This window comes from Chamaea fasciata, unplaced genomic scaffold, assembly GCF_029207755.1.
Source record: "Chamaea fasciata isolate MVZ Bird 193981 ecotype frontalis unplaced genomic scaffold, bChaFas1.0.hap1 SCAF_4, whole genome shotgun sequence".
Lineage (NCBI taxonomy): Eukaryota > Metazoa > Chordata > Aves > Passeriformes > Sylviidae > Chamaea > Chamaea fasciata.
The window spans coordinates 32,772,515-32,798,484 of NW_027094089.1; the positions used below are offsets into that span (position 1 = coordinate 32,772,515).

Consider the following 25,970-nt stretch of genomic DNA (forward strand, 5'->3'; position numbering starts at 1 on the left):
GGCCTCGAATCTTGCAACAAAGATTTACACTGCAAATACAAAGTTGGTTTCATGTTGCTCTAAGAAATGTCCTTTTCCTTGTTTTCTCAGGATTGTAATGGCGCTAAAAAGTTCCTGTTCCAGAAATACACTGTTTTTTTTGTTTCCACATGTTAACGAATCAGCTAGAAATAGAACCTACCTGCACTGCACCAAAAACACAGAAGCAAAAGGGAAATGAGATGTAATACAAAGATACCTCTTTTCCAAGACTGATGTCTACATAAATAGTAACACAAAATGGCTAGAGGAATGAAAGGAAGAACTTACCCACAGACATGCAGGAACTCTAGTAAGTGTAATAAAGGTGCTAAGCTCTTAACATTCCTGTATTTAAACTTTTACTCTTTTGATAGAGTGTTTCTGTCTTTTGATCAAGAGATGGAAGGTGGGTGTGATTTATAATTACGCACAACTACCCCGCATCATTTAGGAGCAAAGTTCTTCTATAATACCGAACCTGCTCATGAGGCTTCGTTTACAAAGATGTTATCTAAATACAAATATTCCATGCTGCAACATAGCTCTGAGGAGTTTTAAGAATAACAATGGGAACTGAAATTACATAGACTTGAGATTTTTTTTTTGTGGGAACCAAACTGTACAAAAAATACTTTTTTAATGCTAGTACATAATCAAAGTTAAAACCAAGACGGTGATCAAATAAATATCCTTTAATAAAGAAAAGAGGAATAATTTTAAAGCACCAAAACTGTGAGTATGATGTTACATTGCATGTACAATAAGGTGAATGAACGCAGTACTTTACGTACAGGTTTAAATTTCTGAATCATGATAATAAAACCCCATGAAATACACAGCAATAAACTTGCATTGCAGAAAAGCTGCACTAAAGAAAAAAGACCAAGAAGCAGACAATTAAAACTTTTTTTAGTTTCTAGGTATTGCTAGAAATGTTTGTTTAGTTCTAAACCTTTTTTTTTTTAAACATACTTGTGCTTAATACTTAATAACTTTGAGCATTTTCAGGCATAGTAAATTTGCAGAGTTGTTTACAATAAAATAAGCATTTGTCCTTTTGAATATAATGGAATTAAAGAACTTTCTTAAAGCCAAGCACAATGTGCTAGTAGTGTCTGAGTCTAATGATAATATTGCACAAAGCTAGTGAATGGAAATTTTTTTTCATTATTTCTTATTTATTCAACAGGCTTAACAAAGAAGTTAGTTTCATTAAGCTTCACTGGCTTCATTCACGTAAGACAACTTATAGCCATCTATATTTCTTTAGCTTTCGTTTTATGATGATGCATTTGTATACACTTAAAATGAAGTTCAAAACATACAGCAACAGCAACAACACGCTGGAAGATGTTAAGTGAATATCCCCAATACCCAACACCTATTTACCAATTCAAAAGTCAAAACTATGTTTATACTCTGAACATCAAGCCAGTTTATGGCAAACTGATTCTTGGATAGGTGACAGTCTCTGGAATAAAGTCTCTGCAGAGTTTGTACTATATGCACCAAAACAGTCTTCATCCTTTCTGCTTGTTTCTGATGGACAAACTACCGGTTAAGAAGCTTTAGATAATGCTTTACACATTAATATTAAAAACTCAGCAGAATAAAATTCATTGCTTGGTCATTTTCCATATTAGAGGTACAGAGCATTCACATTTGAGAATGGAAAGATGACCTTTTCTGTCTTATTCTGAAGCTCTGAGCCACAGAAGAGAGAAGACCTGAATCACAATAAAAATACATAAATGTCAGGCTGCAGATTCACCACAGCCAGAGCTGTGAATTTTGGATTAACAGTCAAAACTGAACGGGAAGTATAAAGACCCATATATGCAAACAGCCCCTCCCACAAATATACTGGCATGCCCGCCCTCCCTCCCTTGACCCTCCTAAAAATTCTAAGTATTTATGTATTAGGCAGCAATTAAATATAAATTCACTTTGTAGGAAAACTTAAATTACAGTATATTTATAGGTTAAAAACAGCCATTGTGTTGATAGCATTGATAGCAGTATGTTGATGTGCTTATTACACCAAAGAGCAATTTGCAGTCAAGTTTAGGATGACCTACTGTCTGTCAGCTCCAAGAGGACTGAAATCATGCAACATGCTCTCCCAGTAAGGTGCTTCTGTTACTCTTTTCTTTGCAAGAAGCTTTGCTTGTTCTTAACATTAATTCTGTAGTGCGAAACATCAACAACATATTGTCCATGCTTATGAAATCATTACCAGAAATACATCCAGGTAATTTAATTACATAAGCATTACAATGAAAATAAAATCTGATTACACGCATGAGCAAACTTGATTTACAAATTACACTCCTGAAATTCAGTGCAACAAATGGAATAAGGGTAACATTAACCAATAAAGTTTCTGCCTCCTCTTCTCAATAAGTTGCATCTTCAATAATGCATCTATCGTTACTTTATTATTAAACAGTACAGAATATAGTGCTTATACTCAAAATGATTCTTTACAAATAACGTAGTGAAGTATGTTGAGTTCTATCCCCAATTCAGTCACAAAAGAACACAATATATAATCATACTAATTTATTTTACAAGTGTCTGGTGTAGAATGCAGACTGTCAGATTTAAAATAAAAAAAACAGGCAAAACTTTAAAGTGATGTTTGAGAAAAATAAAAAAGCCTTCATCTACCCTAGACAGATAAGTAACATGAAAATACAGTAAAGTGAGTAAGACTATTGGTCATTTGTAAATTATCTGGAACCTCCATGAATGAGAACATGAAATTCTGGTTGATATAAATTCCATTTCTGAACATGGCTATTGCTGTTTACCTCATATTTTGGTTATTTTACTAGAAACTGAGTATTTAGTTTCTTGTTCCCACTCATAAAAGACTTTTCAGTCCTTACATAATAAGCATTTGTACAATAAACATTATGCATTCCAAATCTTTACTTCACTGTATCAGTTACACCATAGTAAAACTTTAAATTTGGAAAAAGAATTTTCTAAAAATTGAAAAGGCCCAAAACCTGACAAACTACTTAAGATAAATAACTAGCAACAGAACAACGCAGCCACAACAACAAAATGAAAAATATCAATAGGCAGGTCTTTTTATGGAGGCTCCTTGCGCATGTTTACGTGTTTTTTCTTTAGTGATGCTTGCCAAGATTTCTCATGGACCAATACAATTATTACAGCTTTACTCAGCTGTGGTGGAACTGACCTCAACGCAGGACTGTCATAATTTCCCTAAGTTTCTTGTAAATATACTAAACTTCCCCATTTTCTGCAGTAGCCATCCCACTGGAAAATTCCACATGGCAGAGGATGGTACCTTTTCTGCATTAGCCTGTGTACACTACATATGCACAATTTTCATATCGAAGTGAAAATTATGTGGAATTGTGACATCTAGTGACTCATGGAGATTTAAACTCAGAAATTTTTTTTTGAGCAGGATGTGGAAAAACCCCATTTTCCACACAGAAGATGGCAGTTTTGAACTGATTTATACTGCTATGCTCAGCGTAACAACTACTTTTTGTGTGCCCATAAAATACATGCTCATATGAGAACTCCATTTCTACTGAGACTAAGCTAATACAGAAATCTAAGATTTCAGCTAAATATGAAACAGATTAAGACTAATTTCATCAATCATGCACACATTTTTCAAGGCAAAGATGACAGATCACATGGCATATGAAACATATCTGAAAACTGTAGTACAGTACAGCATGGAGCTATTTAGATAACAACACAGTGGTAAACTGCAGACCAACGTGTTGTGCAAGGGAACCACTGCACATATACTTTAAAATTACTCTACTTTTCCTCGGCTTGAAATTTTGCTAGTGTTCTGTACGCATACTCCAAGGAATGAAACTGCAGGCTGGAAAATAGGAAAAAATTAACACAGAAGTTGCTTGTTCACCACTGTTAATTCAGCACTAATTTCAGATGAAATGTATAATGTGAATTACCATTCTACATCATAGTTCTGTTTTGTGCTACAGCCAAAAATTTATTTGATTACCTTGGTTTTAATGTGTGGTGTGACTGAAGGTACAAACAAATGTAGAATAACACAGCTGACGGTATACGCAGTGTCAAATGATTATGATGAACCTTTAAACTGCTGCTATTGCTGCATGAACACAGCATCAGACACCTTGCAACCATACCATTTAACACAGAATTCAGAGAATATGTTTAAGATAAAAGCATCATGTAGTTTTAGGCCTGTGGAAAGCCAGTATCAGGTGTTTCACACAGCTGAAAAATAGAGACCTGGCAACTAACACAGCAAAATCGATACAATTCTACAGTAACACTGCTCGCAGGTGCTTTGAAAATCAATGTTCACTAACTTTATAAGTAAGGCAACATGGTTAAGAAAATCCTCTCGAGATGTTTGACAGAGCTTTAATTTTCGGACAGCCACAGCAAAACATCTTCAATAGACTGAAGGGTCCCAGAGCTGAGGTTCCTTTTGATTACACAGCCTATTGCTAAGGTAAGGTCTCCTGCTCCTCTCTCTGTAAGTAAACGGCAAGACGTGAAATCCCCTGTTATAAATGTTAACACAGTACGTGTTCCATTACATGACAGCAGCAATGAGTAACTCCACTTAAAAGAACCCAGATCCCCATATAGTAGTTTATCTGTCAAAAGAGGAACAGTGAATGGACCACACAACACAAAGGACAGGGACTGTGTATTTCTCAAACACAGTGTATGTTATGCTACGAAAAACAAAATGCTAGTGAAAATTCAGCTTTCCTAGAAGTGTAATGGGTTGATTTTTAATACCACATGAGGTTTTTAGGTGGTACAAGGCTACTTGTTTCTCTGTATTGACATACCTCTTGGTACTGTGGTATCGTAAGGTAGCTGCCTGCAGCCATTAGTCATGAGGTTTAGGACTACTCCTAAGTATTCACTGCAGAGGAAGTTGTAACTCTCCTTTAAAAATAAAACAGTCAGAATCAAAAGAAACGTTTTTAAGCCACTAGGCTTTTGGGTATGAAATACAAACATTTTTGCAGCCACTAAAGGGAATGATGAAAACCAGCAAGAATAGCATGATTTTCACAACTGAATTTTCAGTATGCTTAAGTGCTTTGATCTTTTTTAAAGAGGGCTGCTTACACTAATCAAAAGCCATTTTAAACTAAAAGAGAAAAATATTTTTAAGTATGAAATTACAAAATATTGCTTCTTATAACAAATGATAAAAGTATAACTAACTTGGTTCAGCATAGCTAAATATTATTTTAAAAAAGCATGAAAATGTCTACTTTAAAAAGATGTCAGACTAAAAATGACCTTCTAAAAAGGTGCTGCAGTATGTCTTGCTAAATGTATCATGATGGAAACAAACACATTCTTGAATATGTACTGAATTCAACTCTTAATTCTCATTGTGCTGTGGTCACTTGTTGTTTTTCATTACTGATATGCTTCTTCAAGCTAAGAAGAAAAAAACTCTTAGTTGCATGTTACTGAATTTCAGCTACTGTAGTGCAACTAGGAATTCTCCTTCTGGAATATCAGACTTCTACACAGCAAGCTTCTCTGCAGGGAGCCATTTAGTTGAATTTTCAAGCACATGAGATACTCAGTGCAGTGAAGGGGCCATTTTATAGCTGGCTTGGAACCCCAAAGTTACTCTAACAGCAAGTAGTCTCCCAACTCAAAATGCCCCCCTCACTTAACTGGCCATACATTACTAACGCAAATACAAAAAGTGCTTAAGAATCGGGCATTCTTGATAGTATAAAATGCACATCTAAACAACTTAGCTTTCTGCCCAAACCAGACTTTGCTTGAACAAATAAAGAAAAAAGTGACCTGAAATTAACATTTCAGGCCATTTTTTTCCATGTACTGAGTTATTTGCCAAAGAAAGACTATTTCTTTGCCAAAGAAAGCCTCCTGTGGAATTGATGGTCATAACCGCTGGCTCTGAATTTTCAGAAATGCAGAAGAAAAGTAATCTTCAACTGGGGTTTCTTTTCGCACGTTGGTGGCTGTCAAGCACCTGTCTGGGAAGAAAGAAAAAGGAACATCTGAAAAGCTAAATGGCTGTACAAATATTCTTTGATCAACACATTAGGCAATTCTAACATGCAGTATACGGAGCAGCGCGTACTGAGCAAAGATTGTCTTTGCTCCAGGGTAATGGCACAGTGACCCTGGAGTCAGAACACACATATGACCAGGTCTTTTTTTTTTTTTTTTTTTTGGCCTTCTGGTATTACTGGCAATTAACACAGATTAGAAGCCAAAAATACTGGATTAGGAGACTATGGAGAATGAAAGCTCGCTTGTTATCTATTACTTTGTCCACCACTGACAGGAACTCAAGTTCTGCATTACTTATAGTACTCTTAGTGTACTATGGTGATTTATGTGCATTATTACATACCCATACACAGATATTCTCAGGATACTGTTGATAACCAGTAATCTCTTGGATTTTTCATACAGAAGCTATATATTTATACTACTTGTTCAGCTACTTCAATATATTCCTCAGTATCTTTTTATATGGTTCAGAGTGTCTGCCTGGAAAGAACTGCTCTTAAAAAAGGTTAATCATAACTTTACACAGAAGTTAACACACAGAGCAGGCAATACAAGAGATTACTAGATCTCCTGCAAGAATTAGTTACTATTAGTTTTGTTTTCAAACTTCAATAATTAATGAAACCACTTCACTGAGCACTGCTAATACTCCTTTCACTTATATCAAGGAACTTTCTGGCACTTAATAAATATACATCACTGTATCAGATTTAGCTTTCATTCTGTAAGGCAAATAACTGCACTACATTTAGCCTATACAGATGTATGTAGAATTAAGCATAATTCATATAAAATGTGTGCCAACACATTTTCATAAACATGTTTTCAACCTAAAATCTCTATGCTACTATTTTTGGCATGTGTACAGGTTACAAATTAAAAACCAGTAGGTCAATCTTAAAGCATGATATTAAGTGGATAACTTTACACCAAAAAACATGAGCCTGTTATTTCTACAACAGATTTTCATTTTTTTTACTCTTGTATGATGAATGCTAGTAAACCAGTCTGTATCTTCAAGCAAGTATGCTCATCTATATGAAAAGTATTTATTCAGTTGAGTTTTTCCAGTGCTTTGTCTCAATCTCTGTTTTCTCAAATTATTTCATGTGCTTGGATAGCAAGGGCCTTGCTTGTTTTTCCAGAGCTGTTAGTACAGCTATTTCTGAGATATTTTCTGAAGTATTCTGTACAACCATTTTCAATCTAAACTATTATGTGTTAAATAACTTCACCTAATGAAAACAGGGTTGTTTTCATAATAAAATATGACATTGTTAAGAGAAAGCAAGTCCCAGATATGTGAAGAACAAGGAGCACATACTCCTAACACTGAATCCTGCTTTTAGGTCCAAGTTATTTCACAGGACTTCAGCAGGATGTATTCTGGTAAAAAAGAGAAAACAGCCAGGGACTGTGTGGCACTGATTTTCAGCCTGCATTCAGAACTCCTTTTATGGGGCTGCAAATAGCACAGGAAAACGTATATTTATATTGTGTAGCAATGACCACGGAAGATTTCTGAGATGCACTTCTAATGTAAAATGCTTAGGAGGTCAACCCATTTGATTTTAAAAAATAAGTCAGTCTTGTAAAATTTCTTTGTATCTTGCCAAAAAATGCAAACAAAATCCTTAACAGTCAAACAGATTTACTAAAATCAAAGTCAAATCACAAAGTTTAAATTTGATCTGTTATCTAGGAAATTAGAATAATTGCACTAAGGAAGACAAGTTAGTTCCAAGACATGTCTTTTCTCATAGCTATCACTTGATTTCTGAAGAGATGTGGTAGTGGGAGTTTTCAGTATGCAAGGATAGAAGGAAGTTACATGAAAGCAAAATTATTTTCACTTGGAGTTTCAGCAAGAGTTAAGCACATCTCCACTCCTGGAGTTTCAATTCCAAAACTCAGTACATTTGGTATGGAATAGAAGGAGCAAGCCATAATTAAGCTGTGTGAAATCATCAGGGGGGCCAACAGCTAGTTCATGAAGAATAGAAGGCAGCATTTATTTTCCTTTTCAAAAATTTAAAATATTATAATTTGAAAATACCATGCCAATGCAACAGATTGACACAGTATTTCATAACCACAAGAACATTCAGCAGATGATGTGCTAAGTCAGAATCAGTTTTTAAACAGCTGTAGCACTTTACCAACAGTCATTCTCCAGCTATAGTAACAACTACCCAGGGTAGAAAAGCTGGATTGTGAACATTCGAAAAGGTTATCTTCTTTCTGCTGCTAACTGTGTTGCAAGGATTACAAATCTTTGTCTTCCATTCTGTTGAAATAGCCTCTCTAAATATATTTTTCATTTCTTTACAGATTGTCATACCTCTGGTTTCTCAGATTTTAGGTTTAGTGGGAACCTTCATCGATAAGTTCATTCACCCGTCAGTAACAGAAGAGCGCCACCACAGAGAAGTGCTCTGTGCTGCTGCAGTCACAAGCCTCTTTGTGCTACTGATGTGTGGGAACAGCCAGTGGTCAGAACATGGATTCTAAGGCTCCAGGCCTTGAAGCCTGTGGGAAAGCCAAGGACAGAACACTCCCAGTCTGGCCTGGGAAATAACAAGGACCACCCAAAACAATCTTGTAGATACACTCCTCCCGACACCTGGTGTTTTTCCAACTTGTTTACTGGTTGAGATGTTTACAGAAAGGTGGTGCCCTAAAGGACCAATCCTATTCATTGTACTGAAACACTGTATAAAAAGAATCTGTCTTTCAATAAACTTTGCTATAATGCCCTCCGAAGAAATCGGAGTTCCACGTATTGTTACTCGGCCATCCTGAATCATACCCATACTTCTGCAGCAACTATTCTGACAACTGATCTCTTGCCAATTTTTGGTTTGTCCTGAAATCATTAATTTCATCTGCTGAAGTCTGGTATCTGTACTTTCAGGCACAGTAGCTTAGTATTAATATAAGTTTCTGGAATTCATGTGACTAGCAGAAGAATAAATTGTATTTGTATATTTACTGTTTATAGCCTGGAAATTCAATTAAGTCAGAGATTTCAGAGACTGAAACCAAGCCATCAAGAAGTCAGCCACTCAGGGTAAACCATGAGATTTCAATCTGCTCAGCATTCAAACCCAACTGTCCTTCACTTGGAAGTTACTCAGTCTGAAATTATAAGACATGCTCAATTTTTACAAGGCTAGGAATAATTAGAAAGTAAGTATAAGGTGCATCCAAGAGTGATTGTGCTGCTTTTTAAACTTTTTTGGTAAACTAGGACCTGTCCCTTCAAATTTACTAAATAAAATAGAGCTCTTTGAGGAGAAGTCCTGTTATTAATCAACAGAAGTACTGGAACAGTAAAAGGCTAATATACTGTCTAAAAAAGGGTTTCCTTATTATAAACCATAAATTATTTGAAAAGTCAGTGATACTCAATTCATATGTGCATGTTTTACCACACTGGAAGTCAGACAGTTTAGTCACATTCCTACTAAGTCTCCTAGAATGCACAACCTGAGGCTTAGCTGCTACTGTTATAAAAAAAAAACCTGTTGCAGAAATATTTTCTTTAAATGTAGCTTAATTACAGGTTAGTTTTCCCAGTCTGTGCAAGGCAAGCTCTCCTCTTCATCCTCTGACTCAGGCGACGCTTCCTTAATCCTTCGCAACGCTTCATGGATGCTCCTTGTCAGAGGGTCAGTATCGGGCAGAATTGTAAAGGATTCTCTCAAAACATCTTTCTGTACTTTCTTCAGTTTCACCCCTTTCCTGATCTGCGCCAAGATGTTATTGCTATCATCTTCATCAGGAAAAGGAGGGAGACTTCTCTGCTCAACTTTTCTCAAGTGAAAGCTGCCACGTTTCAAGGAAGCCAGCACTTCATCCATTGGGGAACTCACTGCAGGAAATCAAAAGACCTTCAGTATTATTTTCACTAAATTTTATCAATCTTAATTTTTATTTCTTACAGACCAAAAGGTACCTGCATCCTATTGTGATAGTCCCATACTATAAGTATAATGGTACCTTCAAAACTGTTTTAGCCTCTAAACAATACTCCTTATTATCAAGTTAGAACTGGTTTATACAGACAATTTTAATTTTTGCAACCACTTAACTTCCTATCAAGAAGCAAAACTTTCTGAATAATATGGCTCTTCTGTTTGCAGTCAGGAAAATTGAATAAACTGCAAGGAATTCAACATATGAAGGCGTTTACTGCATCATCTTTTTTTACTTTAGAACTCAGATAATGAGTACATGCCTCAGGTACTAGACTGTATGATCCCTTCTTACCACTTGCATTTTTAGGCTAATTTTGCCTACTGCATGACTATTTCTACAAGCCAAGGGGAAGCAGCAATATGGTCAATTGCAAGAGCATGCATTTTCCTGCTTCTCTGGGTTCATGTATTTGTTAGCATCTAATCCCAGCACAGTTATAAAAATTGTCTTCCTTTATTATTAACAAAAAGAAAGGAGTCAGAGATAGCTCTTAATCTTGAAACCAGTTTTCCACAAAAATAAAAATCAAGCTTTGGCTCTTTGAAGAGCCACGAGTGGGCAAGATCTTCATCCTACAGAATGCATTGTAATAAAGTAAAATGAAGTTTAAACACCTTGTATACAATAGTACGTAATCTGTACAGCACTTCTCAATCAATACATATCCATCTCCAGTTCTTTTTTGTGCATTGTACAATATGTTTTTTAAAACCTGTTCTGCACTTAGGAACAGGCTTTGTCCATCCCACTAAAGGCCTAGACAGAAAAGACCCAACCAAAAGAGAGATATAAAAAAATACAGGTGGCATATTTGAAGGAGGAAGGAAGGACTGTAAAGCCTCTGTCTGTCATATACAGACAAATTTCTGAAGTCACTTAAAAACTTGGAGCATCTCAGGAATAGGGAGCAGGTAGAGTGGTGCTGCAGACATTAACAATATTCTTCAGAGGGATGATTGATTTGAATTTATATTTGTCATACTATGATGCATATGAAATGCACACACAATAGGTGCTTTATACAAAATTGCAAGATAAAATGCAAGTTGGTAAAATAAAAAACAGGACTACAGAAAAATTACTGTTACTCTGTTTTGAAATAGAATGCTGCATCCTCAGGTGAAACACGCACTATCTACAGGGCTAGCAGTATGTAGGTATGTAAATATTCTTTTCAACAGCACTTAGGTTTCTATCTCATCTAACACCGTTCAGTGTAGACTCAATTTCACAAGTATTTCCCACTGAACAAGTATGCCACGCTGCCATAAAAACCCTAGCATTCAAGTTGCCAGAATCTCTCTGCTACAAACGATTTAGCAACTTTCCCATTAATAATAAATTAATCACAGCATACGCTTTCCTACACAGCAATTCAAAAGGTGAACTGACGTGCATTACAATTTTTAAATTAATAACAATAATTTTTAAATTAAATACGCAGAAACTAGAACAGTACCTCTCCTCCTCTGTAAACCCTCTAGATCACCGGTCTTCTTAAGCTTCTTCTTGGCACTGACTAGCTGACTGCTATCAAACAGATGTGCTGGTGGGACACCAGAAGAGTGCTGCACTCCCTTCTCCACACTCTGACGTTTAGTAAAGCTGTCACTTTTCTCTAAGGATTTGGTGACATCTTCCTTGGAGGGCAAAGGTGGTGGCGGAGGAGGAGGTGGTGGAGGCAGAGGGGGTGGGAGCTGCTCTCCAGTAGCAGTCTCTGGTTGCAGCTGGTCACTGGTGAGTGGAAAAGTGCCAACACTGGGCAGTTCAGAGGTAACACCATTAGGAGGCAAGGAGACATCTTGTAGTTGTTTTAGGCTTGTGGATTCCTGCACTTGCAAAGGCTGAACTGCTTTTTCCAATTCCACCCCTTCGCTCTTCTCTTGGACTTGGATGGTTGCTGGCAAAGATTGAGGCTGCTCCACACTGGGCACTGAGCTGGCTGCACATTTTCTTCTTGCATGGGCCAGCCTCAGTCTGGTGGATTTCAGTATTACTTGCCCAGGGTACCGCTGAAGTGAATAAGGAAGGCATTGACAGTTACATAAGCACGTGCAATGGAATAGTTTAGATTTTATGTACCCCATGATTTCTGACACACAATTTTCATTTCGTTCTGTACGTAAAACCAAAGCAAATGTATCCCCAACTTTTTGCAAAAATATTATTCATATTCTTAGTTTTTATTCTTACTTAAGCCACTATTTACGTATGACTAGTCTAGCCAGTGAAATACATGGGTTAGAATTAGGATTTTACTAAGAATCAGAACTGCAAAATCAAAAGTGGGTTTTTTTCTGGAAATTAAAATTCAAAATTCCCTCTTGCTTTACTCTTCTAAACCTGGTCAATGGCTCTCTCTACAAGTGCAGACCAGTCTGACCTAACACACTGGTCTTATATGTTAATCCCACTGTTTTAAAAGGTGTATCTTGAGAACATCAGGTTTTCAGACTTAATTTACTTCTTAAATTTGCTGCCTCTTATCAATCTTTTCATATTAGTTTCACCCATAGCCTTTTTAAAACAAAAAAATTAAGCTCCTTCTCACAGACAGGTCTAATAACTTTTGCACAATTGTGGTAGGCCTAAAGCAATAACATGCAACAATATTAGTATGTTAATAGAAAAAAGTTCATGAACAGTTGCTGGTTAAAATAAGTAAATTTTCTTCAATTTACAAAGTCACAGAATTCAAGAGGCTTGCAAGCTATAATGACATGAAGAGTGTACTGCTGGAGAAGACAACTTTCCAGCAAAGAAACTTCTCATACCTTTATTTTCTTAATGTATTCAACAAAAAGTTTTCACCAATTAATACAGCCTCTGTTTTCTTTCACTTTCAGCCCTTTCCTTATTCTTTCCCCTTCATTCCACTTTCTATGCATTTTCTGATGCTTCCACTCTAGAAGGGGCAGGTATTCCACCAAGTACCAGGAGGGGGCCATGTCAGATGACAATGCTCTTTGTGGGAAGTACTGTTTAGATTATACTTCTCAGGAACATTTGCCAAGTGTCTTGTCACAAGCTATAGGTCTAAGGATGAACAGAAACTTAAGGCTCTGGGAATGCAACAGCTAGAGGAATCTGTTACCACCAATGCCATATTCTGCTGTGAATTTTCCAAAGGGCAGTTGATGGTGCAGTGAAAGAGAATTGCTAATAGCACAATGAATGCTATTACTGGAATGAGTGAAAATTTCTTTGGGAAAGGAAACTGCCGGACAAGAATGACTCTTCTTCTGTTACCTGCTTAAATGTACGGAGTCTGTCCAGGGTTTTCTGTCGTTCCTGACTAACCCAGGAGCTCTTTTTTTCCTCTTCATCTTGCAACTGATCTCGTTTCTAAGAAAATACATGGAAAACATGTAAATATTACAACCAGTGCTCTATTTGGCTTCACTAGAAAAAGCTCTTCTCCTAAATGTGAAGAGTTACTTAAAAAGATACTTCTCAAAGAAACATAACTTCAAAACTTGGCCTCTGGCTTCTCCTTTAAAATAGTATACATTTCCCTATTAAAAATAGAATATATTTTGTAGTTTGTTTTCTCAAAGAAACGCAAAGTGCAGTAAAAAAAAATTTCAATCTCGAACAGGACCACTTGGAAGACTTGTTACTTCAAGAGATGAGAGATAACAAGTGACAGAATACTATACTTAGAGAAGTCCCCTTGAATTAAAATTGCATAAATTAGCCAGAGAGCAAAGCAGTATCCATTTTTCCCCTCTTTCAAAGAACAAAATGACAGTCCAAACTGCAAGGCTGCCATTTAAACAAGTCATATTAATATTTTCAAAGTACAGGAATTCACAGAACTCAGTATCACAAAATTTTGAACCCAACAGTGAGCAAATTAAGTAAATGTTTTCACACTTACAACAGTAAATATAGGTTTGCATTTACTCCAGCTTTTGTTGTTTAATCCAGCTTGATTTTATGTAATTGCATTTTAAGCAAAGGTCCTTGCATCTAGGCCAGTTGTGCTTTTTCTTGTACAGCGATTTTATCTTATGGTAAACACACCGTTGGATACATCTCCTTTAACTAATAATTCTTCCTTACAGAACTTCAGCAGAGCTACTACATCTTTGAAACGAACACTGACTCCTCAGTCAAATTTACTGGAAATGGAAGCTAATTACCAGAAGGTGAAATTCACCGCATGCAAGCTCAGAAGCCATCAGGAAAAACGATGTGACAGCTGACCACAAAGCAAAAACCCTGAGCAGAAACAGCAGCTTTAATTCTTAGGATGACTCACAGCATTTAATGTTACTTTTGAAAGTCTACCTTCATAATCAAAAAGTCTGATCACTTTCGTGAACCTTTTACTCTCATTCAGTCACCACAAAAGGAGAGTCTGCCTGCCATTTTTGTAAGTCAGCTAGTGGTCTGGTGTCCTTCATAAAAAGACAACTGCTGTGATTTGGAAGGAAAAAAGGAAGTATAGAGGCATTAGAGAGAGAAAGATGAGAACATGTCTAAAAAATAGTAAGGACAGAAAGCAGAAAAAGGTGAAGAGGAGGAGAAGCATGTGGTAAAAGAAAATAAGAAAAATGGGCAAAGAAGTCAGAACAGAAGCATAAAGAAAGGAAGAAAAGTAGTTCTGTTACTGTATCTGAATGTTACATATGCATTCAGATCAAACTTTTCCTGAAGCAGTCTCAAATTCAAGGGTTTCTTTTTGTTCTGGAAGACTTATTTGGTTTAGTTTCACTTTTAAGTAAAATAGTAAAATTGCAGCTTTTATTTGGTTTCAAATTTGGACTAACCTTTTCAAAAGTTTTCTAAAACTTTTTAAGAATTTTTTTCAAAATTCTTAATGAAAACCAGTAATTTAAAACCTATTTTACCATAATGCTAGAATTTTTCAGTCCCATTTTTACCAGAAAAATCCCACAAAAACACAAAAAATTAGCATAAGGTTCTTTGTATCATTCAAGCAGGCAATTCTGTAATATAAAGCTCTGCAGTACTTAGAGACAAGGAAATCCTTTGGCTTTGTCAAGTCTTATTTGTAATAGTGATAAATAGGCTACAGTCCACACAGTAAATTCTTCTGCCTTATTATAAGAACTGATAAAAAAGGTGTTTTTTTGAAATTCCTGAAAGAATATTCCAATACATACTCCCTTTGACAAGTAGCCTTTCCATAAAATAAATTATGCAGCTGACTTCCTGGACAAATATATCAATGTTAAAAATGTATAAGGATGAAACAGAATCACTTTCACTAATCTAATTGAAGCCTGAATTAAAGAGACTTGGATTTCAATCCATCTTTGTCAGTGATGTTTATCAAATATTGATACTATATCAGCCCCCAAGACCTAGTTCAAAATTTGAATATTCTTATGATAAGTCTACTAGGTACAGCATAAGAGACCAGTTGGGGTATTCTCTGCAATGTGACTATGAAAAAAATCGTGAAGCATCCATCTGGAACTACAAGTTTATACAACATAATTCCAGTAACTGCTTTAGTAAAAAGAAGAAAAGTACCAGCCAAGTTTATAAAGATTCAAGAATAAATATGTGTGATTTCCTTACTCCTATCACCATACCAGACACGGTGCTCAGAGATGTACGTAACAAATCACTCTGACTGTCCATCTTAGCATAAAGAACCGTTCTACTTGCTTGGTTCCCATGTCTTCCAAACACAACTGTATGTCCCTCCTCACCAGCATAATATGACACAGAAAGCCATGGTGCAAAGCTCAGGGATACATACCATCTTTTGAAAGAGCTATCGCTCTGAATGCTCCCCTAATTAATGTATAATGAGGAATGAAAGCTATTAATGACAGGCTAAGCTCAACAGCACAAAACTCAAACTCACCAGCTGAACAGTATGGTGCATTTTGTACTCCTCCTCGCTCTGGTGACGCTGTTGGACCTTCTCGTTATGCTTTGCAATACAGATCTCCTGCAGGGACATAAAATATAAACTATAAAGCATGTAATTTAAATGCAGATTTACATAATGTCATATTTAGGAAATGGCACCTAGAAATATAGAAACTGCAGAGCCTTTTTCAGACAAGCTCATTTAACTTACAATGAACTCTAACTGGAAAAAAAAAAAACAAAAACAAAAACAAACAACAACCAAAAACAAGCTAGACAACCCCAAATTTATTACTTTTAACTATCAAAAGAACAGATCCAAGTGACAGCTGCTTGGAAAGTTTGTTCTACAGTACCAGTACAAGAGTGGCAAAAAACCACCAATCTGTCAACACTTCATAAAGCCCTTGTTTAACCCCATGTATTTACACACATAGAAAATAACTAACTCTTGAATGTACCACATATTTCTGTTTAGGCAAATAGACAGCTTCCCATTTACAGGTGTCAGTTCATCTGTTCCATGTACTATCAGCACAGACAGGAATAAAGTTGTTACAATTCATCATGTTCATTTATTACACTGAATTCACATCTCTAACTTCTGGTTTTAAACAAGAATTTGTTACACTGTCTGCAAATAAGAATAGGTTAAAAACAAACAACTAGGCCATGTTACAACAGTTGACAAGAAGCTGACAATCAAACTTCAAGTAGATAGACAACTTCATTGGATTACACTGAGGGCCAAGAAATTGGACAGTATGAGCAATGGAATGAGACCTGATACAAGCACCAAGCAGAACTAGAACAAAGTCAAATATACAGTTATAAACAAATCTCACAGTTGTGCAAGAAGGTGCAACATTAGCAGTTTGAAGTGTGACTCCAGATAAGAGTGTGGAGCTGATGGAGTTCCCAAGCATCATTCAGTATGACTTTCTGGGTAGGTCCAGAAAAAAGCTTTGTCATTGAAAGCATTGTTTGAGGGAGCTGACAGAGTAAAGCACAAAAATAAGGTGGGAAGGGATTAAAGAAACCTTACTATTTTGGATGCTTAAAAATGCAGAAGAAGCTGTTCTTTTGCAAGTTATCTATGGACAAGTTTTGATTAAATAAAAAAGTAACCAGTGTTCCTGTATAGGACTAAAACCATCAATGTTGCTGTTGTGTACAGGTAACTGTCAAAAGCAAAGATTTCTGTGCAAATACTGTCCCACCTTCATCAGAGGTATATCACAGAATGGCTTAGGCGGGAAGAGATCTTAAAGCTCACCTAGTGCCTACCTCCCTGCCACAGACAAGGAATCTTCCACTAATCCAGGCTGCTCAGGGCCCCATCCAACCTGGCCTTGGAGATTTCCAGAGATGGGGCATCCACAACTTCTTGGGGCAACCTGTGTCACCAGCTCACCACCCCCAGAGTAAAGAAGTTTCTTTCTAACAGCCATTTAAATCTCTCCTGGTTTAAAACTCTTCCACCTTGTCCAGGTAAAATATCTGTCCACATCAAAAGGCACACTTTCTCTTTTTTATAAGCTCCCTTATGTCCTGAAAGGCTGTACTGGGGTCACCCCAGAGGCTTCTCTTCCCCAGACTGGACAACCCCAGCCTGCTGTTACAGGAGAGGTGCTCCAACCCTCTGATCATCCTCGTGGACCTACTCTGGACTTACTCTAACAGGTCCACACACATATATAGCCAAATACTGCTGGGTTCTGTGTTTCTTTCCAAAGGCTGTTTGTCCCCTTGTGAAAAGAGTTAATCCTGGAACAGTGAATCAATTTAATTTGTAGCTGCAAAAATATCAACTACTTCATCTCTGTGTTTCAAAGACACAGCAAGCTACATAATGATAATAGAGAATCTGAACAACTTTCTGTAATACTTCTAACTAGTTTATGGTTTGTTCTCTATTAAGGTTTTGAATATTATAAAACAATGAGAAGAAGCAAGCATGGTTTGGGTTTTTGACATGTCTCAAAAACTCGGAGGACACCATTTTATGTAAAAAATTACTTCAGCATCAGTATTTAAACCTTTCTGATTAAATGAAATAATAAAAGGTATTTTAAGTATGCAAAGAGGACAAACCTGACCGAAATGTGTTTGGTGCTGACTTTGTATTAATAAACAACCTACTTCAAAGTAATTAGATTTCTCTGACATGAAATTATAAAAACTACTAGCAGGGGCTGAAACCATGTTGCAGGACAGGATTAGAAATCTGAATCACCATAACTAATTACAGAAATGGTCTAAGAAAAAAGGAAAGGTTGCAATTTCAGAGGGACAAATGCAGGCTTCTACTTGTAGACAAGATTAAGTGTACTTGTAGACAAGATTAATTGATTTCAAACAAAGCATGAAATAAAAAACACCCAGATGGCAGCATTAAGAAAACTATCTGGATGATTACAGCAGATGACAAGTTCAATATATACCAACAAACTCCAGCAAAAAAAACCCCAAAACAACAAAACCAAACATAATAATTGGGTGTATGAGCAGGAATACACAGCCTATTGCACATGCAAGGCAGTCCTTACTTCTAAGCACTGGGAAGCAGGCACATTATCATAGAACCATCAAGTTGGGAAAAGACCTTTAAGATCATTCAGTCCAATTGTCCACCCAGCACTGCCATTGTAACCACTAAACCATGACCCAGCACCAGATCCAGACACCTCTCAAACACCTCCAGGGATGATTTTACCACCTCAATGTGAAATCACATCCAGTGAGAGCCACACCTCAAGAAATACGTTGACCAACTGTATGGAACTGGGAAAGCAACAAGTAGTAATGCCCTTTTTTCCTTTAATCAACTGACTGATTTCACAATATCAAATTGTACTTCTGTTAAAGAGACAAAAAGGAAGAGCTGAGGAACCATTTCACCCTTGGTTACCAGATAAACTACAATGTTTAAGACTAATAACATGTAATATATGTAAAAGAGATCTGTATTAGTATTTCATCTAAATAGTTACAGTGAGTCTTGCTTTCAGCTTAAAAAACAACCCAATTAAAAGGTTAGCTTTCTATGTGCAAACCCCATATTTTACTATAAGCATTCAGTGGAGTTATGTTCTTATGCTGCTGCTGTTGTTGTAATAGTAATAATAACAGAATACCAATACTCCTATGCCAGCTGTCACTGCAGCTACGTAACACATATTTTGGCATGGGCTGTGCTTTAAACTGTGGGCTTGCAAAATTCTAAAGGTGTCCTATTAAATGAACACAAAGACACGTGAGGAAGTTTCCTAGATGAAAGCACATGTTATGAACATACCCTAAAACAGGTTCACCAACCAGTTGCTTCTCCTAGTCCGCTTGGGATGAGGAATACTCTTCCCAGGGGCAAAATGATTTTATTTCATCACAACTCTGTTTTTCAAAGACACTTTTTGAGATGCCTTCCTACTATGCCATTTTTTTTCCTTGATTCTTTGCTATAAATCTAGCTCCCTAATAAATCAGCTACTTGTTCTATATGATAATATAATTAATACTAATGTGTAGCCAGCAGGGGGTAGACTGGCATAACAACAGCAATTTCCAGCATGAAAAATCGATAGCTAGCTCTCTGGAAGTAAGGAAAAAAAAGGTGAAACTGCTATTAAAAATATATTTTTAATAACTCACTGTCATCAACACAAAGAAACATCAGGAAATGATTGTTTAACAAATGAAAATAGATTTGTATTTAAAAAAAAGAGAATAAGGAATTTATACTCATGGTAGTACAGTGAAAAAATATCAAACTCTGTAAAACCATGAATTTTTAAAATGCCAGTTCAGTTATTTTAGAATCACGACTTAACTGTGTTTCTAATATGCCTTTAACAAAAGTTTCTAAATAACAGCTTGGTACAATTATTTGACAACAACATCACTGAAAAACTGATGCATCATCTGCAAAATTTGGGAAGGAATTTCTGAAAAACAAAAATAGATACTATAGTCACTGAAGTTTATATGTATATTACAAATTGTGTTACTGTATAAAGAGTAATTTATTTCTTTTCACTGTACTTTTTCCTCAATAGAAAAGATTTTTAAATACCTGGATGATGAAATTACCTTTTTCTAAAAAATAAAACTGATGATACAGAAAAACTTCCTATTGTTTCCTTAATTCTGGTAAGTGCTGCTAGAAAGCAGATGTTGTCCTAAGGGCATCTTCAGTTGCCAAAATCTTGATGAGAAAGGACTGTAATTTCCAAACATATCACAAGACTGTCCTATACACCACTTAATGCATAGCTTGCTTTGTTCTCAGCTACAGAACTGACAAGTCAAAAAAACTAAAACACCACAACAAAAAAAAGAAAAAAGAAAAAACCCCACCAATCCACTCCAAAACAGAATACCTGTTCAAAAGTCTGTTTTAAGATACTTTGCTGAAACAGGCTAAGTCAGGAACACAATCTGAAAAGCATTAAATACACTCTCATCTCAGTTCAACAACAAATGTTTCTTAATTGAGACAGACAGAGATTTACCACACAGTATGTACTTTCCATATTCACCCTCAAAAAGTCACTTTTCTTCACATTGCATTCAGTCATCACTGCCCTCATTCTCACCATCTACAGTCTGCTTTTGTATCCCATCTGTATCTTAGTTCTGCATACTCGATTTAACCTGCAAACCCTTCAGAGCAGGAATCCTTTTTTCTCTCACAAATACTCACACCAGGCACCTTAAATAGTGTAAAATAATTAACAATACTTTGCATTATCACTAAAAAAGTCATTGAAAATTATCAAGCTTGCTTAAAAAAAAGAGACAAAACTATGAGTTTTGATTTCCAAGTAATTGCTAGAAAGCTTAGTAGGACACTGCATTATCCAGCAGTAAGAAGTTAAAAAATGGCCATATTCTTTTCTGCCCAGCAAGTGCCACACAATGGCACACAACAGATTCTGCCCTTTCTTTTTGCTCAAATAAAGATACTTTATTTTCTCCTGCAAGTTTAAACACACACTGTGATTCTTCTAGAAGTTGGAAGTTAAGTATCTCCCTGCAGCACTCAACTGCAGAGAATGCTGTGCTGGGCAATGACATAAATAAGAGAGCCAGAAATAGTTCTGAGAGCAATGTGATGTCCAAGTTCCACATGGAGACATTACCTCAGGTCCTGAAAGCAGTATAGCCACAGCTATCCCAGCACAATGTTGAGAAGATGTAACTGTACCACTCCTGCCTGCAGATGCAGACAAGCAACATCATTGTACACAGCTCTGCATTTTGTCACAGTGCACAACCAGGCATGCTGCTGCTACTGCTACAGCCAAAACCAAGTTCTTCAGCTTAAACAAGGTATTCTCTCACAGCATAACCTTGAAACAAATGAGCCACTGAAGGTGACTGGTTTGTTATACAGATACATGAGCATGCTAAAAAATCTCTACTCCTGCTCCAGGGTTTCCTCCTTGGCCTGAGAACTCCAGTAAGTTAAACAAAGAACAGCAAACACGCTGTTGTTTTTAAACAGGTTTGTCTACTTTGTAAGGTGCCAGCAGTTTCTTTTCATATCCAGGAAAAAATATATTATACTGTAGCCTGTGTAAATTAGTGTAACACAACAGATTAAGTTCACTTACTTAAAACACTAACGAGGTTCCTGATACTTTTTCTCTTTACAAACTCATGTAAAACAAACACAATGACTAAGCAAGCTACTTCATATAATCAGCTAACAGGAGACCTTTCTTCTAATACTTCATTTGTAGTCTTCTCCATACTGGGTTAACTAGAAAGCAGGCAGTGGCTGACAAAACACAGAAAATCCAATATATAAAATGTATCAACAACTTTTCATTTGCTCTGTTATGCTTCAGATTTAGGTACAGAAATAGATATATTAATTATGAAGTGGAGGGAAGACCTGAAGGGTTTACTGTCAATCTGCTAGAACTTTTCATATGAATGGGTAATCTTTCACATAAAGGGACATGACTGGGAACACACAACCAAACTGACCACTCATCCTAATCCAGAACGAGGCCTCAACTGACATTTCTGCATAGTTTTACAGTACATAGTATGAGGTGGAACCTATCTTCTAACAAGTATTACAACGGTCTCTCAGAACTTTGACCTAAATAGCACACCTAGAATTCCAAATCAAGAATATAGACTGGATTTAATACAGATCTGCCAAATACAGAGTATCAACAACACAAGTTCAAAAGGATGGGGTAAGAGAATGAAAATAGAACTCATTTGTAAGAAACACACTTGCAATTTCTCTTCTGCAAACATACAAAACTACTCTCATAAAAGCATTCATTCTAGCATGCACTTCCCATATGAAAGTATTCTGATTAGTCAATAGAAATAAGTTTATTTGTTGACTTCAAAGTAACTGAAGGTTCCTTTAAAGCTAGAAGAAAGGTAAACAGAATCTTAAATGTATCAATTTAATAATACATGCTATTTTATTTAATATTCTGCAAAACAACTTTTAGCAAACAATGAATGTAATCCACAAAAATTCTGGGAAACTTGTACATGAAAGAAAACCTTTTGAAGTTTTATTAAATTTGCTAATTATGTCCAAAAAGAAAACAATTAAACAGTACCTTCTTATTTCTGAGGTAGGCTTTCTTGGCTGAAATACGTCCACGCCTTGCTTCCAGCTGGCGGATTTTTTGTTGTAACTTTTGCAGCTCCTCTTTTTGCAGGTGTACAGATGTTGCCATATCCTCTTTTTCAAGCATGGCCTCCATACTTTCATAAGTATCATAATACACCACCTCATCTCTCTTCTCTGTTTTAAAGATGTCAACAATAAAAAAAACTATGGTTTGTATTTGATCAGCGGTTCGTATTTGATTAACATTTTGTTTACGTCAACAACAACCCTCCCACCAAGTTAGACGATTTGATGCAGAAGAATGACACAGCCCTTTCAGAGGACTAGTACCAAAAATCAACAGGTCAGAGGAAAAGCATTAAACAGCAAGGCACCACAGAGCTTTAAAGTCTTTTTGAGAAACAGAAATTAATACCAATGAAACTCAGCCTGCTATTCAGGCCAGCACAGCGCATTAAAACACAAATGCAATTCTAAGTGTACAGCTATTATGTGTGGCCTTATTTGAACACAATGCCCACGCATGTCTTTGCGTCTCACAAGAGACCCATGGCGTGTAGAAATTTTCTCTGGTCTTCACCATGAAGTCCAGGATAGACAAGACTATCTGAAGTTTTTGGCACGAGATTATTCTGTTACAATCAGCTGGTAGTTTCATGTAAGGGGACTCAGACAACAGGACACCAAAAATCCTCTCACAGGTTTTTGATGTCCCAGTCACTGCTTCTGGGAGGGAGGGAGGACAATTTCAATGCAATCCTTCAAAGCATTACAGGCCTGAAAAGGAGGTAATTACTAATAGTTTTATCAACACTCATGATTTTTAGCTTCCTGAGTGAAGCATTTGGAATAACACTGAGCTCATCTTTAAATGCTGCCTTCTCATCTCTTGCCAAGAAGGAAAGAGTGGTGATTATAAATCCTTGAAGAATGTTGGGATGAAGAAGCAGCAAAGACCTCTTGTTCTTTATTCCACTGGCATACAAAGGAGGATATATTTGTAATACATCAAGAAGGAAATGCATTTCTGCTGTCTGAAACAGGCAGATGCAGCTAGCATGTCTGTGAAGTGTCTATTCCACAAGAACACCAAAATTTCTTATTTCAACTCTATCAACTAGTTTCAGAAACGCTGTAATTTCTCCTACTTCGGCTACTTGGATATGCAGGAACAGGCACAGGATTTTCTTCAGTACACAGTCCATTTTAAGAGCTGTTGTCACTTCATGTCATTTGCATGTATAGTCTCTGCTACAACCAGAATTCTGACTGCCATGCTAATTTCAGCTCAGTAGAAGTCATGGCAGGACCAGACAATAAAGCACAGCAAGATATTCACCTCAAAATAAAAGCTAATAAAACATACCTAACAGTTTCTTTATTTTAGCACTCAGTTTAAAAAGTAAAAACCCTGTAAAGCTTCAACAATATGTAAAAACTGCCAAGCCACTGGAACTCCCTTTGACATAGCACTGAGTAAAATGAAGACTCATGGCTGACAACTACATTTTATCATGCAGTTATAAAATGGGTGAATTCATACCTGAATTTTGCTTTAGAAGACTTTCATGCAAAGTTAAAGACAGAAATATACAAGTTCACCCATTACAAAACCATTTTGACAAGCATGTACTCATACTTCGTACAAATGAGATAAAACCCTTGTAAATTCTACCTAGTAAAGTCATGTTTTGTGAATTTCAGTGCAGGTATTTGCTTAATGACAGTGAAAACCTACTAGTGTTGCTCATAATATGGCAATCTATTATCACTTGATCCTTTCCAGATCCTTTGCTGAATTTGCAAAGATGTTATTCTAGGTGTTATTGGCAACCAGCTGCACTCAATTCAAACCACGTTCTCAAAACATTCACTGAGAACACTCTGAACTAGCTCTGCAGAACCAATACAGTCAAAGACAAGCAAAGCAAAAGGATCTACCAGGCTTACACACATGAATTTCAAAACATACAGACATGCAAAATCAAAGTCTGCTACTTTACTATCAGTACTCTTTAATAAGAAAGTGTAACAGACCGTGCTTTTCTTTTGACATCATAGGAAACAACACACATTAAAAGACCACTAAGTATTCTAGATGCTTGACTTCAGATTTGGTGCTGAACAGCCTCAAACATATATAGTCATTTCCATATCACATTATTTTTCACATTAACTGCTCTATCCACCTAAGGAAAGTCTGAGAAGGTAATTTCATGCATTGAACAATTCCCACACATTTAAGAACCGTATTTTTCATTTTCTGTCCAACGGGATAGTTTAGGATTTATTATTAAACAGTATGTTACAAATTCAAAATAGCAAAGGAAGTCAGAACAGTGAACTGTTTTGTTGCCATGAGGGAAGGAACAGGATGATGGTTGAGCTGACTGAGGGTTTTATTTTGGATTAGGTTGTGGGTTGACAACTTTTTTGAGAAAACGCTGATGACAAATTGTATTGCCCTGTGATGTTTTTACAGCTTAGTCACTGACGGCCCAGAGGTTTTACTATCACTGCACCAAAGACAAAGGATTTTGATACACGTTTCTTCCTGGTCTCCCGTTCAGGGGATTTCTTTCAGTTCGTAAGTAAGCAGACCAAACCAAGTCCTCAGTACCAAAACTACATGCCCGATTTCCCAGCCCAAAATCTATCTACCTCAAAACCACTAATTAATTCTCCACAGAAGCATCCAGTCAAAGCTGCCACGTTTCTGTTAGTCATTTACAAAGTTTCCAATCCTTATGTTCCAAACATACAGTTAATAGTTGCTTCCACCACAAGCCAGAAGGGTGGAGATTGATGCTAAGTGAGACAAATCTGTGATACCTATGCCTTTGCCTTTTCCAGAAGCTACTCATAATACAATACAGCTTCTAATCTCTCTTAGGAGAATTTTCTACCCATAGCAAAATTTTTTATGCATGCCCTACACTCTACACTCTAAAAACACAGCTTGCTTAAATACAAACGTTAAAGATAGAAAGGTCAAAAGGATAGAACTGGATTGAAAAACACTCTATGATTTGCAGGTAGTGTTTCCACAGTTCTTAAGTACGTGAGGTGTTAGTAGGATAGTCAGTTCTGGAAGCATAAGGTTTGCATTGATGCTCTAAATCTGAGATAACAGCATGAGCTTCAAGTCGAACAAAAGGAATCCAATTTGCAGATTTAGCTTTTGAAAACCAATCACTTCCAAAAAATGAGTAATATCAATGCGTATTGCGTGTTCTTAGTTAGACAAATCCGGTAATTAAGACATTTCCTCCTCCCTAATCTTAGTTCTTCAAAACTTACATAGTTTGCACATCTTATAAGCAAACTTCCAAAGAGAGGCAATGGGGACCATACCACAACTTCTGTATGTGTATGTATATACCTTATAAACAGGTGTAATTTTTAGTTTAATAGTACTTTTGCAGCT

At 36.4% G+C, this 25,970-nt stretch overlaps 1 protein-coding gene across 1 annotated transcript in view; it reads right to left on the reverse strand.

Moving 5' to 3' along the window:
- Positions 1–1,914: 1,914 nt before the first annotated feature.
- Positions 1,915–25,970, reverse strand: part of JMY (junction mediating and regulatory protein, p53 cofactor) — a 62,978-nt gene continuing 38,922 nt past the window's right edge. The window contains exons 6-11 of the mRNA XM_066181250.1: positions 22,530–22,717; positions 15,926–16,012; positions 13,330–13,425; positions 11,540–12,092; positions 9,663–9,973; positions 1,915–6,056 (exon numbers count right to left, since the gene is read on the reverse strand). Coding sequence (XP_066037347.1) covers positions 9,666–9,973; positions 11,540–12,092; positions 13,330–13,425; positions 15,926–16,012; positions 22,530–22,717 — 1,232 coding nt within the window. The 3' untranslated portion in view covers positions 1,915–6,056; positions 9,663–9,665. The remainder of the gene's footprint in view (positions 6,057–9,662; positions 9,974–11,539; positions 12,093–13,329; positions 13,426–15,925; positions 16,013–22,529; positions 22,718–25,970) is intronic.